The sequence below is a fragment of the Dromiciops gliroides genome, chromosome 1 (assembly GCF_019393635.1).
Source record: "Dromiciops gliroides isolate mDroGli1 chromosome 1, mDroGli1.pri, whole genome shotgun sequence".
Lineage (NCBI taxonomy): Eukaryota > Metazoa > Chordata > Mammalia > Microbiotheria > Microbiotheriidae > Dromiciops > Dromiciops gliroides.
The window spans coordinates 607,451,678-607,479,053 of NC_057861.1; the positions used below are offsets into that span (position 1 = coordinate 607,451,678).

The 27,376-nt window shown below is 37.6% G+C and overlaps 1 protein-coding gene across 8 annotated transcripts in view; it reads left to right on the plus strand.

Moving 5' to 3' along the window:
* Positions 1-27,376, plus strand: part of TLE1 (TLE family member 1, transcriptional corepressor) — a 124,365-nt gene that overhangs the window by 20,328 nt on the left and 76,661 nt on the right. For 4 of the 8 annotated variants that reach the window (XM_043964475.1, XM_043964469.1, XM_043964484.1 and 1 more), the window contains 2 exons: positions 20,010-20,072; positions 22,994-23,098. In XM_043964475.1, the coding sequence (XP_043820410.1) occupies positions 20,010-20,072; positions 22,994-23,098 (168 nt within the window). The remainder of the gene's footprint in view (positions 1-20,009; positions 20,073-22,993; positions 23,099-27,376) is intronic. The other 4 variants (XM_043964520.1, XM_043964513.1, XM_043964497.1 and 1 more) reach the window with 1 other exon arrangement.

The window sequence follows — 27,376 nt, forward strand, 5'->3', positions numbered from 1 at the left end:
GGTAGTATTTTCACCCAGTCTTTGATCTGGAGAGTCAGAACCCCATCTCCTTTACTACTGATATTGTTACACCTCCAGAAATGTCCTCAAACCCACTTCACAATCTCTGTTATCTTCTCATAGAAAGAGCAGCAAGCACATATATATGTGAATGTTAAAGGTTCTCTTCTAACTTTTTTAGCACTAAATTTTTCACATACTATTAATCCTGATATCTGGACAGACCAGCACCTCTCCTTAAAATCTTGCCTTAAGGCCTTTTCCCATTCTCTATAATGACTCCCTTTCATTGAGCTTCTTTGCCTCATCCGTTTGGTCCTAACCTTAATTTTTCTCTTCAAGTGCAGAATTTAATATTTCTAGTTTTGCATCAGTTTCTTTCTGAGTATCTGCATTTTATCTTTGGGCCCAGATGGTGACTTTCTTCATAAGGTCTCTGTTGGAAACCTTCTCTGTTGGACTAGCAGGAAAAAAAATTCTGGAGGAATGAAGAAGCAGGAAATGTTCCAGTTATTATTTCCTCTCCTACCAATAGGAGTCAGTCATCTTGGGCACTGTGTCCCATAAACATGTTTTCAGTGGTGTTTGAGCTAGCGGCTTGTAATTGTTTCTTAGTTTTAGGGAAGCAAGAACAGCCAATTTATTTTGACAGATATTAAAAAATTCTGTTAGTGACACAGGAAAACCTGACTTAACCCTTTTGAAGAGAAAGTTTCAAGTTAGAGGATGCAGGTACATAGAGAAGGCATTGAATTTAGAATTCCTGATTGTATTGCTAATATTATAATGAAACAAACCCCAAAACCTTACAGGGAAGGAGAGTTTAGGTTATTAGTGGCAGTTGGAATTTGTTAAAAGATGATATGCTACAGAATAACTTCTATGTTTGAGCATATTTGGAATGAGAAAAGGACAGCTAGTAGAGCTCAGTATATGTGTGTGTGCTTGGGCCTACACATGTTCCTGCTACCATGGTAGGTAGATAGAGAAGGTGGCGGTTTCTAAAGGTGAGTCCTGCTGGAAGTATTAGAAAGGTACAAGAAGCTAAAAAGCAAAGGAATGAAGGAAGCATCCCAGAATCTCTTGAACAACCATCTCAGTCTTGCCAGGAGATCTAGGTTCAGTAGCCATGTCTATATTCACAAATGGGCTGGCTACTTTACAGGGTTTGGTAAGATCCAGAGGAGTTAGTCTTGTGGTGATACAGATAAGATGAGAATTATCTATCTGAAATTTATCCAACATCAGCATTCTGGAGCTGACCAAAGTCCCAAGCTGTAATATCAGCTTTTGATTAGGACTGTTGACTTGTTTGCCTCTGTATTGGATTCATTAAATTAGTAAGTGCCTATTGTATGTAGGGGTTATGGGGTGAGGGATGCCTAATTTAGATCAGATAGAATTGGACACTATAGGTACTCTGTAATATGTTTGCATGTATATGTACATGCATATATACACACATATAAACATATAAAAACACATTACATATATGGCTGTAGTAGGTGCTTAAAAACTGTTTGTTTAAATGAATAGAACATTCAAAGATTTTGTTTCAGATGTAAAATATACACACTTTCCCTTTTCCTGACTAATTAATTTGTAAGTATGGCTTAAGCACTGCAAATATAGAGCCATGCACAAGTCAGTCTCATTGTATTTAGTACTTTAATTGTGTGCAGCCATCCATTTGCTCATTATTTTATCACAAGGTCAAATTTTTTAAAAAGCTGTTTTTCTGATTATCATGTTATGTTAGTCTGTCAGTTTTCCCCCAAGTGCTGAGATTGTTCAAAGTTTATTTGGAATGAGTACTAATTGCTTATCAGATTAAATCAAAACCTGTCTTCTGGTGCATTAAAAAAAGGGGGGTTTCTAAGCAAACCTCCTACTGGTGAGAACATTAGTATTGACAGGGTTTATAATTTAGGATATAGTTTGAAGGCCAAATTCTACTGTTTGTCGCATACTGCTTAATATGGCTGTAAAGAGGAGATGAATGGGGCTACTTTTCTGACTCTATTACTCAGGAGGACTGTAAATTTGATTGGCTGTTACAATTCTAGCAGAATCATTCGATTTGAGAGCAATAGAAAGATAAGATATCCAATTACCCAAATGATTTGCAGGGTTAGCCAACGTTGTCATGGAGACACGAGTTGGAACAAATTAAATTTTAAGCAATAAAATAATCTTAAAGCACGTCTGGGAACAAGAAAATTTGGCAGTGGCACTTACCTGAATTGAATCTTGGCTTGACACGATGTTGTTTGACATTGATATACTGTGGGGGCCTAAACTTTTAAAAGGTACAACATTGCCTTTGAAAAAAGGGGGAAAAAGCTTTCCCAGCCAAATCCCAAGAAGTAGAGGCTTGGCTTAAAGTAAAATCATTTTAAGGTTAGACTATGGCTTAAATGATGCTTAATTATAATGTGTTTCTAAGAATATTCTCCAAGAATTGAAATGCCTTAATGATTAAGCTTCCTTAATAGCACATCTGAAAAATAAAGATTTATTTAGGAGTTATATTCAGTTTTCAGAACTGCCATTCCCCATTCTTTGAATAACAGTATGTATGTTAGCAGATGTAATGGAAATTGTGTGAATGTCTTTTGGTAGGGGATGGAGGTGTAAGCAAGCATATATTTGCATGTAAAAGTAGATTTCTTTTTTTCTTTTCTCTTTTTTCTTTCCTTTATTTTTTTTTGGGGGGGGGGATATACCTCTGCACTGCAAAAAGAAATACTTCCATCTTCCTGAAACCCTTTCTATTAGTTCACTTCTACAGAGTACTGCTTGAAGTACTAGTAAACTAAATGTTATCCGGAAAATCTGAATCTGTTTAGAATGGGATGGAGTTTTTAAAAGGTTTATTGTCCCTCATTAATGTATTGTTTAACTGATTTTCCTGGCTTGTAAGTTGGATTTTAAAACATTCGGGGTGGCCCAGAAGGAGAGCTTTTTATCCTCATGTCTATTAGACAGATGGAGATGAAAATTGGTCTGAGGTCAGGCCATTTGCAGCATTCTCACAGCCTTCGATTTTCCTCTCATCCTCACCACAGATCATCTCAAATGATTCAGTAATGACCCAAAGTGCAACATTGACCTTTATTCCCTGGTGGATTACTGTGTTTCACTGTATAAATGGCAGGAAGTCCATTCTGTTCTTCCAGGAGGAGTTCAGCATTATTGAGCCAGGCCTCCCCTGTGGGAACCGTATAAGTACAGACTGGTGAAACACAATACTTGGGTTAAATTTGGTTTCTGTTGCTTTGGGAAATGTGAATTGACGTGTCTCGAAACCCTCATTTACACTCTTTTTGTATTTGGGCAATTAATCATAGATGATCAAAGAACTTTTTTTTTTTCCTTAGAAGAAAAACAAATTGACTTGTCCCCTTACAAAATAACATGTGAATTTCTCTTAGCAGATACTTATGGAAGCCATTGAAATTTAGTTAAAAAGATGGCTACCAGTCTTAGAAACTGTTACTGCTTGTATGATTTCATCTTTCTTTAGAGTTACCCTATACTTCTTCCTGGAATCTATTACAATAAAGTATCTTTATTATTTTTTATTTTTATTTTCTTATCCATTCATTCATTCATTTTTTTGTTTGTTTTGCAGGGCTGTGAGGGTTAAGTGACTTGCCCAGGGTCACACAGCTAGTAGGTGTCAAATGTCTGAGGCTGGATTTGAACTCAGGTCCTCCTGAATCCAGGGTGGGTGCTTTATCCACTGCACCACCTAGCTGCCCCAAGTATCTATTTTAAATTAGAAGCTATCATAACTGGGAAGAAGGGTTCTCTAAATAATTATATTATATGTCCCAATATCAAACTTAAGTTAAACTTATTGACTGATTTGTGAAATTGAGTTGATTTCTTTTCTATCATTTAGATAGTGGGCTTTTTTCTTTTCAATAACATTTATTGATGGCTTTTTGTTTGTTTTTTTTCTTGGAGTCATGTTCTCCAGTGATTCCATTAATGCAACAAAACCAGTGGGTGTTATCTTTGTCTGACTGTATATGCAACTTGGGTACATGAACTTGTTTTAAAACTATTTTGGTAACTCTATTCAGCATAATTAGTTTCCTTTTAACCCTATATATTTTATTTTATGCATTTAAAAAACATTTTACTGAGCAGGGATTCATCAGTTTCATCAGACTCCTCAAGGGGTCTTATGACAAAGAGTACCCTCTCATGATGTTGATATACTATAGTTTGTTCAGCCATTCTCCAGTTGATGGGCCCCCACTTGGCAGTTTCTTGTTATAAGTACTTCAGACTTCATGTAAACACTAGTTTGCTAGTCATTTCATAGGAGCAGTTAACTTTTGTAACCCTAATTTTTTTGATAGGCAATTTTTAGTAGGTTTTTCCAATGCCCATTCATGTTAGGATTTGTTGTTGTTGTTGTTATACACATACATATACACACAGCACATATATACACATATTTTTCTGTATTTAATTTGACTGCCCTCCATTATTCAATTCTGCAAATGTTTCTTAAATACTTAATGTATGCCAGTTATTGTGCTGGGGTTAGGGGCAATATTTTGGGTTTTCTTTCAAGAAGTGACCAGTGAAATTTTTACTTTTTCACTTTGCTCTCTATGCTAAGATATCTGGACAATTTTCCTATATATTTTCTATACACAGACATACATACATAAACATATGGACTTTGCTTTATTATTTCTTGATGTCTCATGGAGTAATTTGCTTCCATTTGGCCAGTTCTCATTTTTTGAGTTATTTTCTTCAGTGATGTTAATTCTCTTTTCATAACTTTTCTTTCATAGTACTTATTTCTTTTTTTCTCCATGGCCCTTATTTGATTTTTGACATTTTTTTTGCTCTTTTAAAAAATCTTCAAATCTAAGAATTCTTGTTGGACTTGTGTCCAATCTTCATTACTCTTCAAGGCTTTGTTTGTAGATGGTTTTAAGTAATTTTCTTCTTATGCATTTGTCTTGAGCTTCCGTATAACCACAGTAACTTAATGATCAGATTCTCCCCTGCCCCATGTTACTACCCTCATTTTTAGTTCTGGGGTCTGTTTACTTGGTGGGGATGGAAGTGGGGCATGTTTGGTCTGACCTCCTGTGTTTTTTTTTTACGTCCTTCTGATGTTTTCACAGCTCAGTCTGGAAGCACTTTTGTGCTTCTGGAGTGGTGTGATTGAGGGAGGGGTTTATTGACTGCCCTCCTGGTATGAGCTCTGCAATTTCCTGGCCCAGGTTTGGGTCTGCTGGATTGTGTGTAGTTGAGTTTGAGGAATCTGCTGCTGCTGTTAACCTGCTAGGAGGTTGGGACTGAACTGCTGGTTCCCCTTTAGTCTTGGTCTCCTGGCCTGATTATTCCACTGAAGGTTTATGTGCAAGGCTAAAAGTTAGGACTAAGTCTTAATTTTGCTTTTGGGCTCAGATTCACAGTTAAATTTTTGGGATTTGTTTCCTTCTCTGTACACAGCTTGGTCTGGCTCAAGACTGATCTCCTCCACCCTGTAAGTGAGTAATAGGGACCAGATGGCTCCTGGTTCCTGCTCCCAGTGCTGGTTCAGGGGTCCCTGGGTGCTTTCTGTCTGGTGCTTCCTTCCTTAGTGTTCAGTCTCAGCCCCCATAATTGGGTGCTGAAATGCACCTTACTAGCTGGATTTCTGGCTATTGCTGACCCAGTGTCCATCAAAATTTGATCTGGTGTCTTTTCTAGTTTGTTGTGGAGGACATGGATTGGGTAAGCTAGGCACAAGTGTTGACTCTCACTTTGCTATCTTCAGTCTTCCCCAGTTCAGGGACTACAAAGCCAAAAACCCAACCAGTGTCTGCCCTCAGGGAGCTCTTGCTCTCTTGGATAGTTTTACACTAAAATTTGGTGTCTTTCTAAAAATCCCCTTCCCTTGTGGTATTTTGAAGTCTTGGTGTGGTCCACACCATAGGTATTTAACAGCTCTCTCAAAAGTAAGCCCTTTATTAAAGTTTACTGAGATTATGCGGTTCATGTTGTCACTAATCTCTCAGTTTGCGGTGCTTTGAGATTGCTTTGAAATGCTGTTTTAGAATATACTTTCCTGGCTGTTGATTCTGACCATCTTCACACCCTTTGTCTTAGTAGGCACAGACTTTTGAATTCATTTCAAGACTATTCCACCACCTGCTTACTTCTTTTACTTTGTGTCCTTTACATGTGGTGGTACCTTTTAATATTATTTGCACCCTTTCCTGTAGCCAGTCTCCTGCTAGTACCAAATCACCTTAGTACCAAGATACCTCCATAACTCCTTTTCCCTTCATCTCTCCTCCAAAATCTTATTCACTTAATTCATTAAGTTCCTCCTCCTACAAGAACATTTTTTCAGGTAGCTGAAATTGCATTAGGATTTCCATGTTCCACAAACAATTCTCCATTGGTATCATCATCATCAATCTAACCACAAAAAGGCCTTTGTTTAGGTTTGTGTGATTTAAAATTTTGATTTATAGAAAATGAGTGTAGGGGTTAGGGTGTAGGTCAGACATGCTGGGTTTTGTGTAGCATTTAGTAGAAATACTCATGGCAACTTAATGTAGCCCATAACATTTAGTTTAAATAATGTGACAACTAATTGCCATCAGCCTCCTTAAAAATATGTAAGTGCTATCAAAAAAGCAGGCAATAAATCATGCATTCATAGTGGAATTTTGGCATCATGGTTCATGATTTACCCTAAAGAGATCTTATTGAAAAGAGCCAATTATATAACTGAACTACAGCACTGGATAATGTGCATCTTTCTTTTTAACCCACCAAGCCATCTTTTTACAACATGGACCAAATCAATAAGATCATATGTGTACAAGCACTTCTTGAACTGCGCAACAAGGGTGTCTGAATAATGGAAATCTGCTATTTAGGGACTGAAACAGCTGCTTTGCCTTTGTCACTTTGTCAAGGATGCAACTTTACTGAAATGACAAATTAAAGCACAAACACTCTGCTTGGCAACAGTTGGGTCAAAACATTTAAGTCATTAATTAGAAGGAAGTGAGGCAAAATTAAAAAAAAGAATTACACAATTGCACAATGTTGCAGACTCAACTTCATCTTGCAAAATACAGCTGAATTCCTTCATGTTAATTTTAATGATGCTTCAAGGGGAAAAAAAAAAAGAGGCTGCTCTTGAGTCTTGGGGCCTGCCAAGCTTGTCATTTGCAAATAAATCAAAAGACCATCATTGCAGGAACAGGAACCAATGAATAGAGTTGCTTTGTCATTCTTTGATAGGCCCCACACTCAAGCCTGCTATTAAAAATGAATGTATTCAAGAGACTCTGCATTAAGAACATAAACAATTAAGGGCACTTGAGATGTTCTGCTAAGAGCTGCCATACAGATACTACAAGAGCTTTCTCATGAGAAGCAGGCCTCTGCAATCTGCCTTGCCAGTGAGCTGGGCAATTAGTGTTGCTGTCTCTGCCTAAGCAGGCTCTCAGCAGTGTGAGGCATGGGGGGGTGTCTTTAACCTCTCCTTGTTTCCAGATAAAGCTGTATGTGAAGGATCTGGAGTTAGAGGACAGACTAGATGTATTTGGAGATAGTTCTGAGAGTAGAATGCTATTGGAACCTCCCAAAAAGTGAAGAGCTGGAAAATTAATAAAAACCCAAACCAAAATACTATCGTCATCTGTAGTTGGGGACTTAGGTTGTGATTGGTTGGGACATGCAGAAGTTTGAGAAGGGTTTCAGTTTTGGCACTTGGGCATATTTCATCATAGGAGGCAAGAAAGGGAGAGTGTAGGATGAAAATTGCAAAGTCTTCTGACACTCAGTTGAGATTTTCAGTTGACAAGAGCTTTCTGGCTAGTGCTGGTTGGAATTCTTTCCTTGATGGTGTTACCAGAACTATAGGTGTACTGTGTTTTAAGGAAACCTAGAAAGGAAAAAAATACAACTTTATTTACAAACTTGTTTAGGGAGTGATTTTTCACTTTGCCAGAAGGCTTCACTGTAGGATTTCTTTAAATAGCAAGTTGCTCTGGGCATTTAAAAGTGTGATTGGAGTTATGTGTGTGAGCTATTTATTATTATTTAACCTTAGGCTGGATCATCCTTAGAGATACAGTTCATGTGTCTTATTTATCTTTCTGTCCCTTAAAGGGTTCAGCTTAGTGCTCTCCATTTAACAGGTGTTTAATAGATGTTGAGGATTTCTGTTCTTTAAAGCAAGAGATAGATTCTCATGGCCTGTCTTACCATGTCCTAAACAATTTAAGCAACTTCTGTGATTGGCGTTGGTGTTCTGAATGGTAATGCTATATCAAAATGTTTGCAGTTAAATGGAACAGGGTTTGGGGGTTTTTATGCTAAAAGGGAGGACAATGTAGGAAGATTATTACACAGTCAAATATTTTGTATATTGCTCATGCAAACATGAATTTCCTTAGATTAATCAGGAAATATAGAGATATTTTATAGATACTGTCTGTATTTAAGAGCCACATAGTTGAATTAAAATGGGAAGGAGAATAAAGGGGAAGAGGAGAGAGATAATGTGCCAATCTCTTAATTTATTTTTAAAATTACATTTTATTTTATTAAAATCTTAACACCAAACATCAATACAACAAACTAATTTTCTTTAGTGACCCTGTGTTAAAGTATCATAAAATTTTTAATCATTCCTTGTAAAATCTTCATTAACATTCACTTTTCATAATTAGTTCATTCTCTTCATTGTTTAGATTCTGCTCTTCCCTGACTCCACTTTGCATTATTTCACAGAAGTGTTTTCAGATTTATCTGTTCTCTTTATATTTGTCAGTCTTAAGTGCATTATAATAGTCCTATACATTACTCTACCTCAGTTTTAACCATTCCTTTTTTGTTGGATATTTAGGATGCTTCTAGTTCTTTGTAATTACACATAATGCTACTCTAAAAATCTTTGAATACATATGCCTCTTAAAAAAATAGCACATATAGCTATAGAATTATTGGGTCAGAGGGTATGATTATTTTATTTTTATTTTTAGTTTGTTTCATTTTATTTTGGTGAGTGACAAAACAGTCTCTGCATCTCAAGTTGGGATTGGGCGGGGGGGTGGGGGGGGGATTGGTTATAGACAGATAAGTTATATAAATTGGAATTGTTTACATTGAACAGACCAGGGTTCTGGAAGGATATACAAAGAATAAGATGGAGGAAAGAGTCATCAGTGTTGATCTTGCAGCCATTCTCCTAAAGTAGCAAGAATACAGTTGGGCTCTCTGGCTATAACTTGTTAAAGATTGGAGAGGGGGTCTGTTTGTTTATTACAAATAACCCTTGTCTTTGGACGTATAGTCTTTTGTAGTTTTTCTCCTTTAAAACCTAATTTTAACTGCTTGGATGCTAAGGTTCTTCTTATTTTAAATATTTCTTAATTCATTACTTCCTTTTAAACCAGTTATTAAGGTCCAGTAGTAATAATAATACTGCTACTAATAATGGCTCACATTTATAGAGTACTTTAAGGTCTGTAAAACCTTTACATACATTATGTCATTTGATTCTCATAGCAACTCTAGGATGTAGGTACTTGATGATCATCTCCATTTTCAAGATGAAGAAACAAAGGCTTAGAGAAAATGACTGTGTGGTATCACTTAACTAGTAAGTGCCTGATGCTGGGTTCCAAATCCAGTCTCCCATGCTCCAAAAGAGTACTGATAAAGAAGCATGGACTAAAACTCCTTTAACTGTTTGTTGGCCTATGGTGTCACTTGATCCAGTAATTTAATAATTTTGGTTCTTCAATATATAATTTGATAATGGTGATTCATTTTGCAGGGGACTGTGAAGATTAAAAAATAAATTTTGTATTATTTAGATTTTCTACTATTTAAATCCCAAGGTTGTCTTAGTAGATGGTGTGATCTTTCCTATGAGTGTTACAGTTCGCTGTCCCCATAGTTTTAAGATATCAGATGAATTAAAAAGAAATGAAAAGGTAATATTACTATCCTTTGGCAGAGATACCTATACAGTATTAGTGTTATGTAATGTGGTAGGAACTACAGCTTTTTCATCTCATTGGAAAGTCTTTGAACAAAGCTCTCCAGGAAGCCGCCATTTTGTTACTTTGTGCTCTTGGAAGAGAAGGTTCTAGAAAGGCATGGAAAGATTAATGGGTCATTTGGTCTTGAGTAGTACATGTGTTTAATAGTTTGGGTTTTGGAAGGTGTTACATTAGGGATTACATGATTTTAGAATTGGAAGTAACCTCAGGATTCATTTACTTAAACCTGTATCAGGAGTCAGTCAACAAGCATTTGTTAAGCCTCTAGTATGTGTTCGGTACTAAGCACAGGGTCTACAAAGAAGGGCAAAAGGTAGTTCCCACTCTCAAGGACCTCACAATCTGGTTAGAGAAACAATATGGAAACAACTATGTACAAATAAGACATAGAGAGAATAAATTGGAGATAATATAGCAGAGAGAAAGCAAAGAACACATTCTACATCGTCTCCAACAAGTGGTCATCTGGCCTTTCTGAAAAATCTCTCTCACTGAGAAGGAGCCCCACTACTTCCTAAGAAAGCCTGTTGTGCTTTGGGATAGTTCTAATTGTTAGGAAGTTTTTCCTTATAGTAAGCCTAACCTTCCTCTATGCAATTTCCACTATAGTTCCAGTCTTTGGGGCCAATTAGAAATGGTAGAAACCCTTTCCACATGACAAACCTTCAAACAAAAAATGCCTGACAGATGTCATGTTTTTGCTATATAGGTTAAACATACCAAGATCTTTCAAAATAAGTAAAAGTACAACAAAATGTAGATAATAATTAGGGAATTTTGTCACTATGTGGCCTGCATGGTTCTTTATGTATAGGTTAGTGACCCCTTTTTTAGCAGGGTTTGATACCACCATTGTTGCAGATACAAAAACAAATTATTTCTTTCCTTCAAGGACCTCAAAGTCTTACTGGAGAGAGAAGATTTGTTTGTAATAAAAAGTATCTAGGGTATATATTGAAACATGAAATTAAATATAATACAGAGCCAAAGTATATGGGAAATGGTAAGGACTAGAGATACTAGTTTAGGAAGGGGAGAAATTGGTATTGATTGAAGATAGCAGGGAAAGCTATTGAGAATTTTTTCTTGACCTTTAAGTATCAAAAGAGAGTATTTAAAAATGTTTCATTTACCCCTTTTGTTATATCATAGTATTTTGCTGATGAACTTTCCCTTTCTTAAACCTACCTTTGCAACAAAGAAAAACATTTTGGGGGGGAAATATTTTGCAAAATTGAGAGATGGAACAGTTGTGTCTGGTGGTTTATGCAACATTCCATTCCCACCATGTTCCAATCCCCCACCTTACCACACTGGGCACACACACTTAACACTGAGAAAAGGGAGATGTCTTGTCATCTGTTGAGATAGAGGACTCTGAAAGGTACACCATAGTATTGGCAAGTTTGTGTATTGATTAGAAATAATCTTTGTTTTGTTTTTTGTTTGTTTTCGTTTTTAGTGAGGCAATTGGGGTTAAGTGACTTGCCCAGGGTCACACAGCTAGTAAGTGATTAGAAATAATCTCACTGCAGTCTTGGGCAGCTAGTGGGTAGAGCACTGGGCCTGGAGTCAGGAAGACCTGTGTTCAAATTTAGTCTCAGACATTTATTATCAGTGTGACCTTGGACAAGTCACTTTAGTTCCTTTTGCCTCGGTTTCCTCATCTATAAAATGGGGATAATAATAGTACCTACATCCTAGGGTTGTTGTGGGGGATCAAATGAAATAATTATCAAGTGTTTAACATAATGTATGGTACATAGTAAGCATTGTATAACTGTTAGCTGCTGTTGATATCATTATCCACTTCTGATTATCTATATGAGGAGATGGGAGGATGTTAAGATGGATACTCAGAAGCTGGATAATAAGTTACTTTGGGGTTCTGCTCCCTTTTACATAGCAGTCTACTTTTACTTTTTGTTTTTAACTTTTTTGGTTGATATGAGATTGGGGCTGAGGTCTTCACTTAATTGGAAAGGAGGTTACTTGTGACTCTGAGAATGGAACCATAACCAATGGAACCATTTCATTTGGGGATGGAGGAGTAGTTTCTTTTTTTCTTTTTTTGTGGGGGTGGGGGGTGGGCGGGGCAGTGAGGGTTAAGTGACTTGCCCAGGGTCGCACAGCTAGTGTCAGGTGTCTGAGGCTGGATTTGAACTTAGGTCCTCCTGAATCCAGGGCTGGTGCTTAATCCACTGCACTACCTAGCTGCCCTGGAAGAGTAGTTTCTTAATACTGAATAAGGAATTAAGTGCATCATCACAAATGCAGACATGTGAGAAAGAGTCAAAATTAAAATATTAGTAGGAATCAGTAAACATTTGTCTGGCCCTGGTGGGAAAATATTTATTGCCCTGAGACTTTTAATTTGGAAAAACTCAATCCTTCTGGGAAAATTCTTATATGCCAAATAATTTCCTACTGAAATCTTGGATGAGAGGGAGGGGCTTTTCAAAACAATGACAAAAAGCAACGCAATTTTTCTCCTGCTGTTTCACCTAGGCCAGGAATTCTGATCACCCATTTAAAAAAAAAAAACTTGATCTAATTTAAAATCAAAGGGGTATAGATCATTCCTTGTTAATTTGTAATGAGCCAACAGTCTTAGGAAAATTCCCTAGGATTGAAATTAAGGTAACTTGTAATTACTCATTTGTTATCCAGCAAATTAAACCTCATGTCTCATCTCTGGTAGAAGCCTAGCTTTTGACTTTGTGATAATCCTCATATTTCTTAGTTATGCTACATTTCATACGTCCCTGTTTTTTTCTTCCCCTTCTGTCAATACTTCCTCTCTGGGTCTCTTGGTCATAGGGTATCAGGATTTTAGGGGACCTAGAGGTCTAGAAGAGGTGACCTCTTCTGATCAAACCATGCTCCATTGCTTTTAAGTACATAGTTGGAAGGAACCTTTGGAGTCATTGAATGAGACCCAGAGGGGATTCTATAGGGTTCAAATCCCTCCATTTTTCATTTGAAGATAATGAAGCCCAGGCAAGGTATATTGCTTGTGAACCTTAAAATGGCATATAAATGTGTGTTTCTTGTAGATTATGAGAATAATGGTGGTACTATTATTGAACCAGGTCACAGGGGTAATTAAATGGCAAAACTGGGATGACAAGCCAGGACTCCTAACCCCCTGGGTTGTTCTCTTTCCCCCATTATAACTTGACATTTTTTGTCCTACCAGGCAGCCTGTCTTAAACCTCCTTCCTCCTGTTCTGAGTTTCTACTCCTCTACTAAGTCCTACCTCTTTCTTGGTTAATATTATCCTTTGGTTTTTCCTTTCTCCACCTCCTAATTTATGGGCAGCGTCGGGATTGGTTTGCATACACACAATTCCCTGTCTTTTTTTTTTTTTTTTTTTTTACTGTGAGACAGTCACTTCACCTTGGACTTCAGTTTCCTAATAAGGGGATTGGACAAGATGAACCGAGTTCCCTCCCTGCTCTAAGTCTTTGGTCCTTGGCTTTTAAGGAACAGGAATCCTTGTTCATAGCCACATGTTGAAATCCTTTTCTGTGTTTAACATATTCCTGAAATCATGGCCTTTTAAGAGCTGGAAGGGACCACAGAAGACATCTTGTTTAACCTCTTCATTTTGAGTTCCAGAGAGCTGAAGTGATTTGCCCAGGTCACTAATTACTGGCAGAGTTTGGACCAGATTCCAGGACTCTTGATTCTTAATAATTTCCTGGAATATGGTGTCTAGATTCTTTTTCTGGTCATGGCTTTCAGGCAGTCCAATGATTCTCAAATTGTCTCTCCTCGATCTGTTTTCCAGATCAGTTGTCTTTCCAATGAGGTATTTCACATTTTCTTCTATTTTTTCATTCTTTTGATTCTGCTTGACTGATTCCTGGTGTCTCATGGATTCCTTATCTTCCAACTGTCCAATTTTAATTTTTAAAGCATTGTTTTCTTCAGTAAGATTATGCACCTTTTTTTCCATTTGGCCAGATGAATTTTTTAAGGCATTGTTTTCTTCAATGAGATCATGCACCTTTTTTTCCATTTGACCAAGTGAATTTTTTAAGGCATTGTTTTCTTCAGTAAAATTATGCACTTTTTTTTCCATTTGGCCAATCTTTGTGCTTCCTTTTCCAAGCTGCTGATTCTTTTTTCATAGTTTTCTTGTTTTGCTTTCATTTCTCTCCCCATTTTTTCTTCTACCTCTCTCAATTGATTTTTAAAATCCTTTTTGAGCTCTTCCAGGAAGGCTTTTTGTTCCTGAGACCAATTCACCTTCCCTCGTGAGGCTTCACATGTAGGCAATTTGAGGGTATTGTCCTCATCTGAGTTTGCGTTGGCTTCTTCCCTATTGATACCAAAGCTCTCAATGGAGAGGGCTCTTTTTTGCTTCTTACTCATTATTGCAGCTTATTTATTTATTTTTTAAGTTGAGGTCTGCTCTCGGGGCACCAGAGTCCCTGTTTTGGGCTTCTTGTGCAGGGGTATAGGTGCTGTGTGACCGGCTTTTTAATCTGAGGCCTTTATGGTGTGTGGAGATCCCCCGCCCTGCACTTCCTGTCTGGGTGCGCTTGGCCAGCCAGGCGCCGGCTCCTGGCGTCCGTTCCCGCCTGACCCGTTCGTCGCCCTCCTGGGCGGTGCAGGTAGGTTTTTCCACTGTCCTTCTTGGCCACCAGCTTTTTGAACCAGGTTCCAGGGGCCTCAGTTGTTCGGCTGTGGCCCGCAGCTCCTGCTGACTTGCCCTGACGCCCTCGGCGCTGGGTTGCTGCCCTGCGCTGGGCCTCCCTTTTGTCCGAGTCAGACTAACCTTTTCCTGAAGTCTTCTAAATTATCTCTGGTTGGAGGACTGTGTCTCTCTGTCTCTTTGCAGGTTCTGTAGTTTCAGAATCCGTCCAGAGGCTTGATTTAATGTTCTTTTTGAGGGAACAGAAGAAGAGCTCAGGCAGTTTGCTGCTTCCTCTCCGCCATCTTGCAGGACTCTTGATTCTTAAGGCTGTGTTCTTACCCATTGTCCTCCCCAAGGGCCAAAGAGTGTCTCTTTTTCACAACTCTTACCCATTCATGTCTTACATGAAGGCTTTTTCATCAGTTCAGACCTACTTGAATCTGGTTAATGTGGTTTAATTGCATTTTCTCCTTTTTTAAAAAATTACATATTACAACTGTCCCCTTGCCCTGATCTTTGTTCTTTCCCTGTGTTTGAATGCTTACATTATGCTTTTCTTCCCTTTCTGCCCACCTACAAATAAACAAATGCAAACCTTGAAGTTCTTTTTCACTCCCTTCACACCCAAACCCTTATCTTCACAACTGATTAATGAATACCCAACAATTAAGTAATTAAGTATTGGTGGAACACATTCTATATGAAAAACACTGTTCCTAGGTCTGTGTTAAAGTACCAAAGAAACAAAGGACCTGGATGGTGCTCTGCAGGGTACATGTGGCCATATGTGAGATAAGACCAATCCATCAAAGTATGCACACTGGCATACCTTGCATTTATGTTATTGGCTGATAACCCTTCCCTTCCCCACTCGGGTTTTCAGTGGTTTAAGAAGTTCCCAGTGTGGAGACTCCCTTCATGGGTAGAGATCAATAATTTTTGTGTTAACTTATAGACTAGGAGTTGCCTGTAAGGATGGTCATATATCCATAAAGCATGCTAAGTCTCACCTGATGTCTGTAGGGCTCTTAAATCTGGTTTACGTAAAACTCAAAAATGTGACTTAATATCATGTAGGTGGACACTGAAAGTTTTTCTTTTAAATAAATGATCATTTTAGGGGCTTAGACTATATATAAATGCCTATACATTTTGACCAGTATGATAACTGGTTACCTTTGTTGGTTAAAGCATTGTACTAGTGAGCTCAATCAAGGTCATTAATTTAACCCAGACAGTGTGGTGGTTAAAAGAATATTAGCCTTGGAGTTAGGTGGGGGTGGGGATCTGCATGTATATAGTCTACCTCAAATATCTACCTGCCTACTTTGTGACCATGAGTAAATGACTTGACCTGCAAAAGAAGCAGTTCAGATCTGTCCTCAGACACTCACTAGCTGTGTCTTTCTGGGCAAGTCATTTAGGCTCTCTGCTTCAGTTTACTTATCTATAAAATGGGGATAATAATACTGTCTACCTCTTGTTGTGAGGATCAAATGAAATAGTATTTGTAAAGCCACTTAGCACTTGGCTTGGCATATAGTAAGTGCTATAAAAATGTTGACAACTACAACTGCCACTACTACTCCACTCCACTGAGTCACATTTCTCTCATCTGAAAAAATGAAGATAGCAGTTAGTGCCTACTTTAAATATACTCTATTCCCCTTGGAGCTCAGTATTGTAATTTGTATACAAAGCACATTCTATTCATGTATGTTGCTAGTATTTTATGTGTTTCATTTTTGTTGGGTTTTTTTTGTTTGTTTTTTGCTTGTGTGTGTGTGTGTGTGTGTGTGTGTGTGTGTGGCAATTGGGGTTAAGTGACTTGCCCAGGGTCACACAGCTAGTAAGTGTCAAGTGTCTGAGGCTAGATTTGAACTCAGATCCTCCTGAGTCCAGGGCCGGTGCTCTATTCACTGCATCACCTAGCTGCCCCTATGTGTTTCATTTTTAAGGGACCACACTTAAACAAAACATACATATATATGTTATGCATGTAAATCATGTGTGCGCAAGCTCATGTGTGCATTTTCAAGTAGCTTTCTGTCTTCAAAAGTTCTTTGAAGGGAGAGACTGTATGCCTCTGATTTCCTTTGTATCTCTATACCATGTCTATAGACTAGTGTTAAAACACACACGTGTGTGTGTGTGTGTGTGTGTGTGTGTGTGTGTGTGTGTGTAAGTCAAGTCATGTTAACTCTATGGTTCCTAGTAAAATACTTAACCTGACCTTTTGTTGCTCTAGATTTATAATCCAGTGGGCAGCATCTCTTGGTGTCCTTCTGTGTATTTAGTGGGGTGGTTCTTACATATTACTGAAGTAAGGTAGAGGAGAGAAAGCAAGTTTGATTGTTAAGGTTCCCTTCTCTCTGGGATGCAGCCTCTGAATTATAGTGAATTCAGCCTTAACTATGTTCCTGTCATCTGAGTGTCTCTCTATCAGCTCCCATAGGTTGGAACATCACTTTTGTGTGGATGATTCCAAATCAAACCAATCAATAGATTTCCTGAGCCTTAGTTTTTCCCTTCAGCTTCAGTCCCACATCCCTAAGCCTTTTGAACATTTTAGACAGGATGTCCGAGAGAGATTTCAAATGTTGTATGATCAAAGTTGAACTTTTCTCCGATCTTTCACCTCTTCCAGACTTCTCTCTTTATGACAAAGTCATCACCACCCTTCAAGTCTCCTAAGTTCATAAACTCTGCATTATCCCCTCTCTTCCAGATCATTGCATCAGCTTCCTAATTTGTCTCCCTGCTTCGAGTCTTTCCCAGCTCCAGCGCATCCTACACACTGCCGCTCAAGTAGTTTTCCTTAAGCTCAGATCTGACCATGTGACTCCTCTATTCAACTAACTCAGTGGCTTCTTATTGGGCCTCAAGGTTAAAATATAACCTTCTCTTTTTAGCTTTTTATAGCCCTACACAACCTGGCCCCAGCCTTTCTTTTCAGTCATTTTGGGAGCTTTTCTTCCTCTGTCATTCTTCAATCTAGCCAAATTGCCCATCTCTTTCTTCTTCTCTCTCTTCTCTTCTTCTCTACTTCTCATATCCTTATTTTTCACTGGTCATACCATATGCTTGAAATGGATCTCCTTCTCTTCTTCCTACTACTGGGATCACATTACTAATGCACTCTGTCTCAAAATACCTTTATTTAACTATCTAGCAGGTACTTCTATTTATTTACCTTATACTGATGCTCCATCTATTTATATATGTATTTACTATCTCTTCTCTTAGAATGTAAGATTCTTGTGAGTGTAGGAATTGTTTCCTTCCTTGAACTTTAAATCCTTAATGCTTAGCAAAATGCCTTATATATAATAAGTACTTAAAATACATCCTTGTTGATTAATTGATTGTAATTCTCACATTTTGGTCTTGAGTCATCATCATGATAAAACAGATTCCTCATCTGGGGTAAATCTTCAAGGAGCCCATAAACTTGGATGGGAATAAAAATTACACCTTTATACCGATATAATTGGTTACCTTTGTAACCTTGTCTTTTATTTGATGACTGTAAAAACATTATTTTGAGAAGGGGGCCATAGACTTCACTAGACCGTCAGGGGGTTAAGAACCCCTGAGCTAAGATGTCATGATAACAATATTTGTGTTTTTCAATTTTTTTGTTTTAATATATTTTTATTTTGTTAAATTTTTCCCATCACATTTAAATTTTTAACACTTATTTTTTTAAAAAAAATTTGCATTTTGAATTCTCTTCCTCCTGCCCCTCCCCCACTCCTTGAGAAGGCAGGCAGTATATCAGTTATACATCTGTGAAGTCATACATTTCTATATTATCTGTATTGCAAGAGAACCCCCCCCCCAATTTAAAAAAATATATATGCTTCAACTTGCTCACGGAGTTCATCAGTTTTCTCAGGAACTGGATAGCAATTCTCAAAGTCTTAATCTCACTCACATTGTCCTCAGTTACCTGAAAAATGTATCAAATTCATTTAGATTATCTTCTTCTTTTCGATAATATTTATAAAGCCTTGAGTTATGTGCCTTGCATATAATAGGCACTTAATTTTTTTTCTTTTTATGGAGAGTGGAGGTGGTTTGGGAGTGATTGCTGGGAGAGAAAGAAAAGTAATCATCTCCCTCCTGCCATGATGCAAATGATCACTGGACTACGATCTAGGAGATCTGCATTACCCCCACTAACTAGATGTTGTTTAACTATCTCTGGGCCTGGTTTTTTCATTTGTAAAATGAGGGACTTGGATAACATGAGGGATGTAAGTTCACGTACAGTAATTCTAACCTCAAGAATGATTTAGCATTAAAAAAAGAATGATTTAGCATACTTTGGTCTCCCCTATACCCTTTGGAGAAACATCCTTACCAGAGTAATGGTGGTATTTTAAGTTGGATTCACACTTGCCTAAGGACTGACAATATTGGTAGTAGGACCCACATCATTAAGTAGTGAGTGTTTGTGGCCTTATTTGATGAACATGAATCTCAAGTTCACTGGATTTTGATAAGTCACTGAGGAACAAGGTTGATAGGAGAGGATGTGGTGGTTGGTTCGTTTGCCATGTATTCTCATTTCACAGGTCAGAACCTTAAATTGCATTTTATACTAGATTTTTAATTCCTGTAAGCAGTAGAGAAGAAATTCTTGGCTTATTAATGATTGACTCCAAAGCAAGATTTATTGCTTAGCGTTTTAGACATGAAAGGGAACTTGACTCTTCCCCTGCTTTTTTGGTAGCACCCTGGGGTCTTGAGTTACCTCAAGGGGTACCATAAAATTGTCAAACTGAAAAATTTAAGTGATTTATAGTTCATTTTGAAACGTGTTGGTATACCACATTTCATAGTTGTAAACTGTGAAATCAGACACAATAGCCCTTAATTCTGAAAAGGTTGGGAATCACTTGGTTAAGTTAGCCAGATATCTTCAGACTGCCTGTTCCCCCTGTCTTACACATTAACCATTTGTTAGTATAAAATTAGTGAAAGTTAGTAAATCATGAGTATAGCATTCTCAAGTCTACTATTATCCAATTAAGAAACCATTAAGCCAAGTAAACTATAATAGCTCAGTTTATCCTTCTGTAAAGTGGGATTAAATTCAGCTACCCATTTACCTCATTAGTAGAGTATAAAGATTAATGATGCAACTTTGTGAGGCATTTTTAGATCCTCAAATTAAGAGAAGTTATAGAAGTACACAGTATTTAGGGACATGAAACTTTCTTAGGAAATGGTTATTTTTAAAAAACTGATATCAAGTAGCCTAATTGTTTGTATGTTATTATTATTTTTTTTATCTCTACAGACTGAAATTGCCAAGAGATTGAATACAATTTGTGCACAAGTCATCCCATTTCTGTCTCAGGAAGTAAGTAAAACTGTTCAGCTGTTAAAGTGCAATTATGTTGCTTCTCTGTTTGCAAATTAGCTAGTTTTAAGATGTTAATTTTATCACAACGCACAAGTGTGAAGAACATCTGTTACAGCTGAAGTGTGCAAACCCCCTGCTATTCGGTTGAACAGATCTGAGGGCAAGCTGCAGAACTGGCGACAATAGCTCAACTTCAAATTAATTCTTTTCAGAAGAAAACTGCAAAATGACTATCAAGATAAAGCATTTGTTTTCTTTTTTGTTTTTGAGCAACAGTAATAGTTATTGATCACTCAAGTGCTCTTCATTTTAAAAAAAATTTAAAAAAAGAAGTTTGTCTTTTAATGTTAGTTCTAAAAAGCCTTTTGTTTCTCCATATATGGGGAGTGAATATACAAGTTACTAAATCCTAACTTGAACTTTAATGTTAAGGGGCATAATGCATCTGATATTATAATAGCAATTCCCTTTTATGTAGTTGTACTATTTACAATATAAACTTAGAACTATCATGTGAAAGCTACTGGGCATGAAGAGGCTTTCAAAGTATATATAGGGCACTAGGTGGTGCAGTGGATAGAGCCATTGGCACTGAAATTAGGAGGATCTGAATTCAAATCCTGCCTTAGACACTTAATATCTTTGGGACCCTTGGCAAGTCATTTAACTCTGCCTCCAAAAGGGAGGGGGGTAAAGAGAAAGTTTATGTAGATAATTGGAAACAGCATGTGTTGTAGAAAGGTACTCGGTTTGGAGTCAGAGGGCCTGGTTCAAATCTTGGCTCTGTCATTTTACTTCCTTTCTGACCTTGGGTAGTCACTTCAACTCTGGGCATCAGTTTGGCAGGAGAGAGTTGGACTGGATAAGAAAGGTCCAGTATGGTTTTTAGATTAAGCTTTAGGGTTGGTAACCATCTAGACGGGTATCTTCCTTGGAAGTAATAGATTTTGATAAATGACACCCATTGCCTTGATACAGGTGAGCTTTTTGTTGGACATTTTATATTTTTTGTTTGGTGATGGGTTGTTTTTTTTTAAGAGCATCATTCATTAGGATACATGATCCTAGTCCTTGATTTGACAACCTTGGCTGAGTCTCTTTCTCTGGGGATGCGAGTTTTCTCATCTCTAGATGGGAGACTTGAACTAGCTGGTTTCTTTCTAGGTGCAAATGTTATGTATATTATAATTGTTAAAATGGGACTGTTTGCTAAAAATGACACTTGATTATTGTTTCTCAGTCCTCCCCATCTCCCTTCATCTCTGTTTCCCCCATTCCAAAGCAGAGCCCTAGATTTTATTAAATAGTATTTTTGAGAGTAAATATGGTATATTCCCCAAATTAAAATGATTATGGTGATATAGATGGACCTATAGGTATCTCTTATGGAGATTGGGTGGGGTGGGGGGATAAGAATGAGAAGAAAATCTAAACAAGATAACTTTTTAAAACTAGAGGTGGGTTGACTTGTTAGAACATATTGATCTAAGTTTTAATTCTTTATCTTTGAATAGTTAAATTTGCCTTCTAAAAGCCACTTCTTGGCTTCAAGTCTTTGTATTTTGCCTGATGAGGTAAAGCTCAGTGTGTGGTTGGGTCATTTTTAGGTTACTTCTGCCCAGTGTTTCATACATGTTTTGTGTTTAGTTTATTTTAGGGCCTCAGACTGTTCTTGCTTTGGGGGAACACAAGAGTTAGAAAAGAGTGTGAAAGGTAACTAGGTGGCATAGTGGATAGTCTTGAACCTGTGTTAGACATTTATTATCTTTTACCTTGAGCAATTCACTTAACTTTTGTCTCCCTCAGTTTCATCATCTGTAAAATACACATAACAGCATGGATCAGATCAGATGAGCTTACATAAAATCCTTTGCAAACTGTACAGCACTATATAAATGCTAGCTATCATCATCATCATCTAGCCCAACATAAACAAGAATCCTTTCTGTGAAATCCTCCCAAAGTGGCCATCTAGCCTGTGCTCTAGTGAGGGAGGGGAGGAGCCTTCTACGTTCACAAGTAACCAATTCTACGAGTCCAAATCTGCATCTTTGCAACTTTTCATCCATTTTTGTCCTTTGGGACCAAACATAATACCTTTATGATGGGAAAGGCATCTGTCATGTCCTCCCTATAAGTTATCTTTTCTCTGGGTTCAACCTCCTTGATTCTTTTTACTCACCCTCATATAGCACAATCTGGAGACTTGTTATCCTTACGAATTTTTCCAGCCTATCAGTGTTCTTAGGGTATTCCTCACTGAACACAAGACACCAGATGAAATCTGACCAGGAAAGAATACAGTGAGAAATCCAACTCCATATCCCATATTCATGGGAGCTATACCTTTGTTACTGTAACCTAAGATGAAGTCAGCTTTTTTCATTTTTTAAATTTATCTTGAGTTTCTAGTTCATTCACTAGAACCAGATCTTTATTTTTTTCTGATGAATTGCTGTCTTTGCTATACTTCTCCATTTTGTACTTGTAAAGTTAATTTTTGAGCTCAAGTGAAGGATTTTGCATTTATGTCTTGACATTTCATCATAATTGATTCATTCCCAGAATTCTGACATCTTTCTCACAGACTGATCTAAAAATCACAAACATGCATCAGAGAACTTGGTGTCCCCTGGTACTGGTGAAATACATAACTCTTAAAATAAAAGTAGTCATTTTTTAGGTTCCTTGTGCCTAATTTTTTCATTTACTTACATGTAGAAAACAGCATCCAGATTAGGGGAGCCTATGAGGATGGTGGTTCATTTAAAACCTCTGCCTTTACTCTGTACTATGTTTAGCAAGTGTTTGTTGTTTACATTTCCCATGCTTAAAAGTTGTAGGAAAGGAAAAAGTAAAGTTCTTGGCTTAGTTATCTCCTTGGCTTAACTCCTTGCCTTCTCTCCTTACTTCCAAAGCATCAGCAACAAGTGGCTCAAGCAGTTGAACGTGCCAAGCAAGTGACCATGGCTGAGTTGAATGCCATCATCGGGGTACGTGGTCTTCCAGGGCTCCCGCCTACAGTGTGTATAACCAGCTTTCATTTCTTATTGATTGCTAGTTTACCATAAAGATATTTTTGATGTCTGATGTTATTGTGTAGATGATGTTTTTTTATAGATTTGTATTTTTGGTGGGGGGAGGGAAGGAGGAGGGGAAAGAAAACTTTATTTTGTATTGGGGGGATAAATGAGCTTCCCCCCACCCCTGCTCCCATGCAAGCATTCATTGCCTTAGCAGTAACAAGACTTTTAGTATTGCATTAGTTCAACAAATGCTCCCAGATTGGTAGCTTTCTAAATGTTTTTCTTACCCTTCCTCCCATGGCATGGGATCAGTGAGGCTAAGGCTGAGCTTTATATTGCTTCGGTTCATTTAGTTATCTTTGCTTTTGCCTTCTGCTTTTCAAAGTATTTGGAACCTATATAACTATTCACCCTTCTTCCTCTTTCTTTCTTGTACAACTTTCATGAATTTTAAAGGGGCACACCAGTGAAAAGAAATTTCTATTGCTTTTGAAGAAGTGTTAATTGTCTGACATAGTGTTCTAATAGCCTTGCACGAAGTTTTTGATTTTAAATATGCTGAGATCAGTTAATACTCCTTGCTTGTGACTGGTTGTCAATCACAGGTCATTGGCTATGCATTAATGAACTTGGTGAACCGTGCATTCCTTCCACTGCATGAGTCCATCCCCCCGACCCCGACACAGAGTCTCCAGAATGTTTCTCATGTTTTCTGCCCTTCCAGTCTAAGTGAAAGAAGTAGCCGAAACAAGGAGCCGTCCTTTCTGATTTTATTCATATTGTGAGCGCCCCGAGCGGATTCAAATTACTCATTTATCAATTTATGTTAATTGCTTGTGAGAAGATGCCCTGCTGGTCTTTATGGTTCCCTCAGACACTTTGTAATGATAATTAGACATGCTGCTCTACGGATTAGCAGTGCCATAGTCCAATGACGTCTGCAGACAATGGGACCAGTTGATCCATCTGTGCTTAAAATTACATCCCAACTGGAGATGGAGAAAAAACATAAGAGCCAGGGAGGATTAAAAGAATGAGCCTCAGCTTGAAAATTCTCCTTTCATCAGTTTCTCAATTGCAGATCTGCAGTCGGTTTGCCCGTGGTAAGCTATTGGCAGTCAATTAGGTGAAATAAACTGGGAGGGTGACCTTCATTCCCTTTTAATAGCTTTTTCCTCCCTGAAATGGGGAGCTTCAGTGGATTTTCAGCTTAAATTTTATTCAAGCTGCTTTATTACACTTGACAGCTTAGCTCTGCATAAACAATCCCCCCTTCCCCCAAATCCAAGCCCTGCTTCCCCCCCTTCCCCTTTTGGTATCACATTTTCACTGTTACTTAGTCGGCTCTCTAATCACATTCAACAAAAAAACACAATTACATCTACATTTGTCTGCAACCTTCTGTACCTTTTTCTTGGGGAATGAATTGCTTTATTCTGGAGTTCAAATCATATATTCATATGGAGCTCTATCATGTATAATGTTTGATTTGGGGAAGGAATAAGCATTTATATAGTTCCTACTATATTCCAGGTATTAAACTAAGCCCTTTACAAATGTCTCAAAGAATAATAGTGGATTCTACTTGTAGTTTGAGCACAACTTCTTTCCAAAAAAAATGAGACAGAGAGAGAGAGAGAATTAGAATTAATTTTGGTTAAAACAAAATACAGGCAAAGCATTCCCCAAGTATGTAGTTTGTCACACTGGTTTTCCTATAAGATCTGTATGTTTCAGTATAACTTATTAACAGTAAAACTTTTAATAGATTCCTAGACTTATAGAATCTCCTTTTATTGGAAACATATTTCAAACTCAGAAAAAAGAAATAGTTAAAAATCTTGAGCTTCAACCAGAAAAACAAAACAAAAGCCAAGTGCCAGGAGTTCTTTTTAGAAGTGGGGGCTTAATAATTACTTGAATTACTTTGTTCTGGAAAACTTAATGTTTCATTAAGACAGAGTAGGATAACATAGAAGCAGAAACGCTAAATCAGTTGAGTGTAGGCCGTACACAAGACTCCTGATAGCCAGATGTCTTCAACACAGCAATCTAATCTTTTATAACTGATCATTTTAAGTATGTATTAATTTGTCAGAGGGATCTTTTTATAGTTGGATGTGATCAATAATGATCCTATCCTAAATTGTAAGTTCCATGCTCTGACATATGCTTGATTTTACTTGAAAGGGATTGTGTGCATCCTGGAAAATCGGAGTAGCATAAAATTGGGTTGACAATTCAGTAGACCTTTGCACCCCATTCATTGAACATGCAGTGTGTCAACCTGTCTCCCCAGAGGGGAGGAGGCATCAGGAGGCTGTCTGTTCCTACAAGCAGCAGCTGTACACCAAAGTAAATGCAGCCTGGTTTGATAGCAGCTGTCAGTATTGTTCAGGGACCTGACTTAGTGTAAAGAACAATAGAAGGGGCCATGCCCTTAAACTGCATCGTCTTTCAGGCTAAGAAAAGAAATAGTAATTTAACGGTTTAGACATCTATTACAAGTGTGAAAGATCATGAAAGAGTCCTCTTTAAAATGCAAATGAGTGGAAAAATTCTCAGTTTAAGGTACAGTCAAAGAATTTAGGGCTCAGTGGTGCTGAAGACCTTATGCAAAGGTAAACTTGGGGGGTGGTGGGAAAAAAAGGTTAGGTTTTCTTAGCAACTGAAAGCTCCCCCTGGTTAAGCATCTGCATCCTTAATACTTGGATCTGAAACTAGACACTCTGGGGAGAAGGGAAGTTTGTAATATTTCTTGGTAAATGATTCAAAATATTGTTAATTTCTCTTGGAAATAAGCTTATTTCTCATAGTTAGGGCAATATTTGTTAATTTACTACTCTTTTTATTGTTAGTGTTTTCTCACACCCTATCAAGAGGGAGAGCGAGCCACTGACTTTTGATTTTATGTTCAGGACTTTGTTTTTCTGTTCTTGGCTCCGTTTCGGTGGTGAAGGAGAGAAAGCAAATTTGACAGCTTCAGTAGAATAATGATTCCATGTTTACCTGTTGAATGCTGCTTTTTAAAAGCTATTTGTTATTAAATGGGTTGTGTTCTTGTAACCATAAAAGGGCTATTTAATAATACAGAGTACTTAATGAACTCAGGGTTTGGTCTGGTTTGACACACAAACCACTAGGGCTTCAGAAGAACAAGATGAGCTGAGGGAAATGAATATATATGAATGTAAGTACTTGAGTATCAGATTTCTACAGGCTTGCCTCACACTTAGTGGGTTATTATTCCTGGAAAAACTGCTTTAAGTTTGACATAAGTCAAATCTAAATTTTTCCATAGAAGCAGTAGTAGAATGGGGGCTATATATCTGACTGATGTTTAATTCTTTATCAGATGACTACAAACATGTATAAAGGAAGCTGGGTTACATAGGAGCTGTACTTGGAGTCAGGAAGACCTGAGTTCAAATTCAGCCTCAAACATTTACTCTCTGTATGATCCTGAGAAAATTTAAACTCTCTTACCTTAGGTTTCCTTGTTTAATGCACTAACCTCACAGGGCTGTTTGGATCAAATAAGATTATATGTATATAATTATAATTGTATAATTACAATAATTATATATAAATGTATATGTACATATATGTGTATATATATATATATTTGCAAACCTTAAAGCAAAATGTTACAATGTCTAACCTGAGTTGTAACTAAAAATTTTTCCATCTGAGCCAAAGAGTAATAAATGGGTCCTCCATTAGAGGTTAGGGAGGCAGTAGAGAAGGTTGGTCAGGGGAGGAGCTCAACTCACCCTGCCATCTTGTATCTTCCTTTTAAAACTAATTGTTATTGCTAACTAGATGCTAAACTCTGTTTTTATGTTGCTAAAGAACTGCACATTTCAGTCCTCTCTAAATCTGGTGTTCTGGGCAAAATGGCATTCACCCTTCTTTAATCATCTCTATGGCTTTAACCCACCTTGTTTTACTATGTCAGCAAGTCATTTCCCAGATTCATCTTCACTCAGCCTGGCAAGGCAGGACAGAGTAGAATGTTGGTTCTAAGAGACCCATGTTTAAATTCCGTCACTGACTCTACGCTGTGTGGCAAGGAGGGAGTCACTTAAACTCCCTGAGTTTGTTTTCTCATCTGTTGAAATAGAGATAATAATATTTGAACTACCTGCCTCCAAGAATTATTTTAAACCTTCAGTGATATACAAATGGAAGTTTAATGTGAAACTGTAATGCCCCTTAGATTTCGACTGGTTAACTAGTATTAGATCATCCCAACTAGTGATTATCAACCTGTTA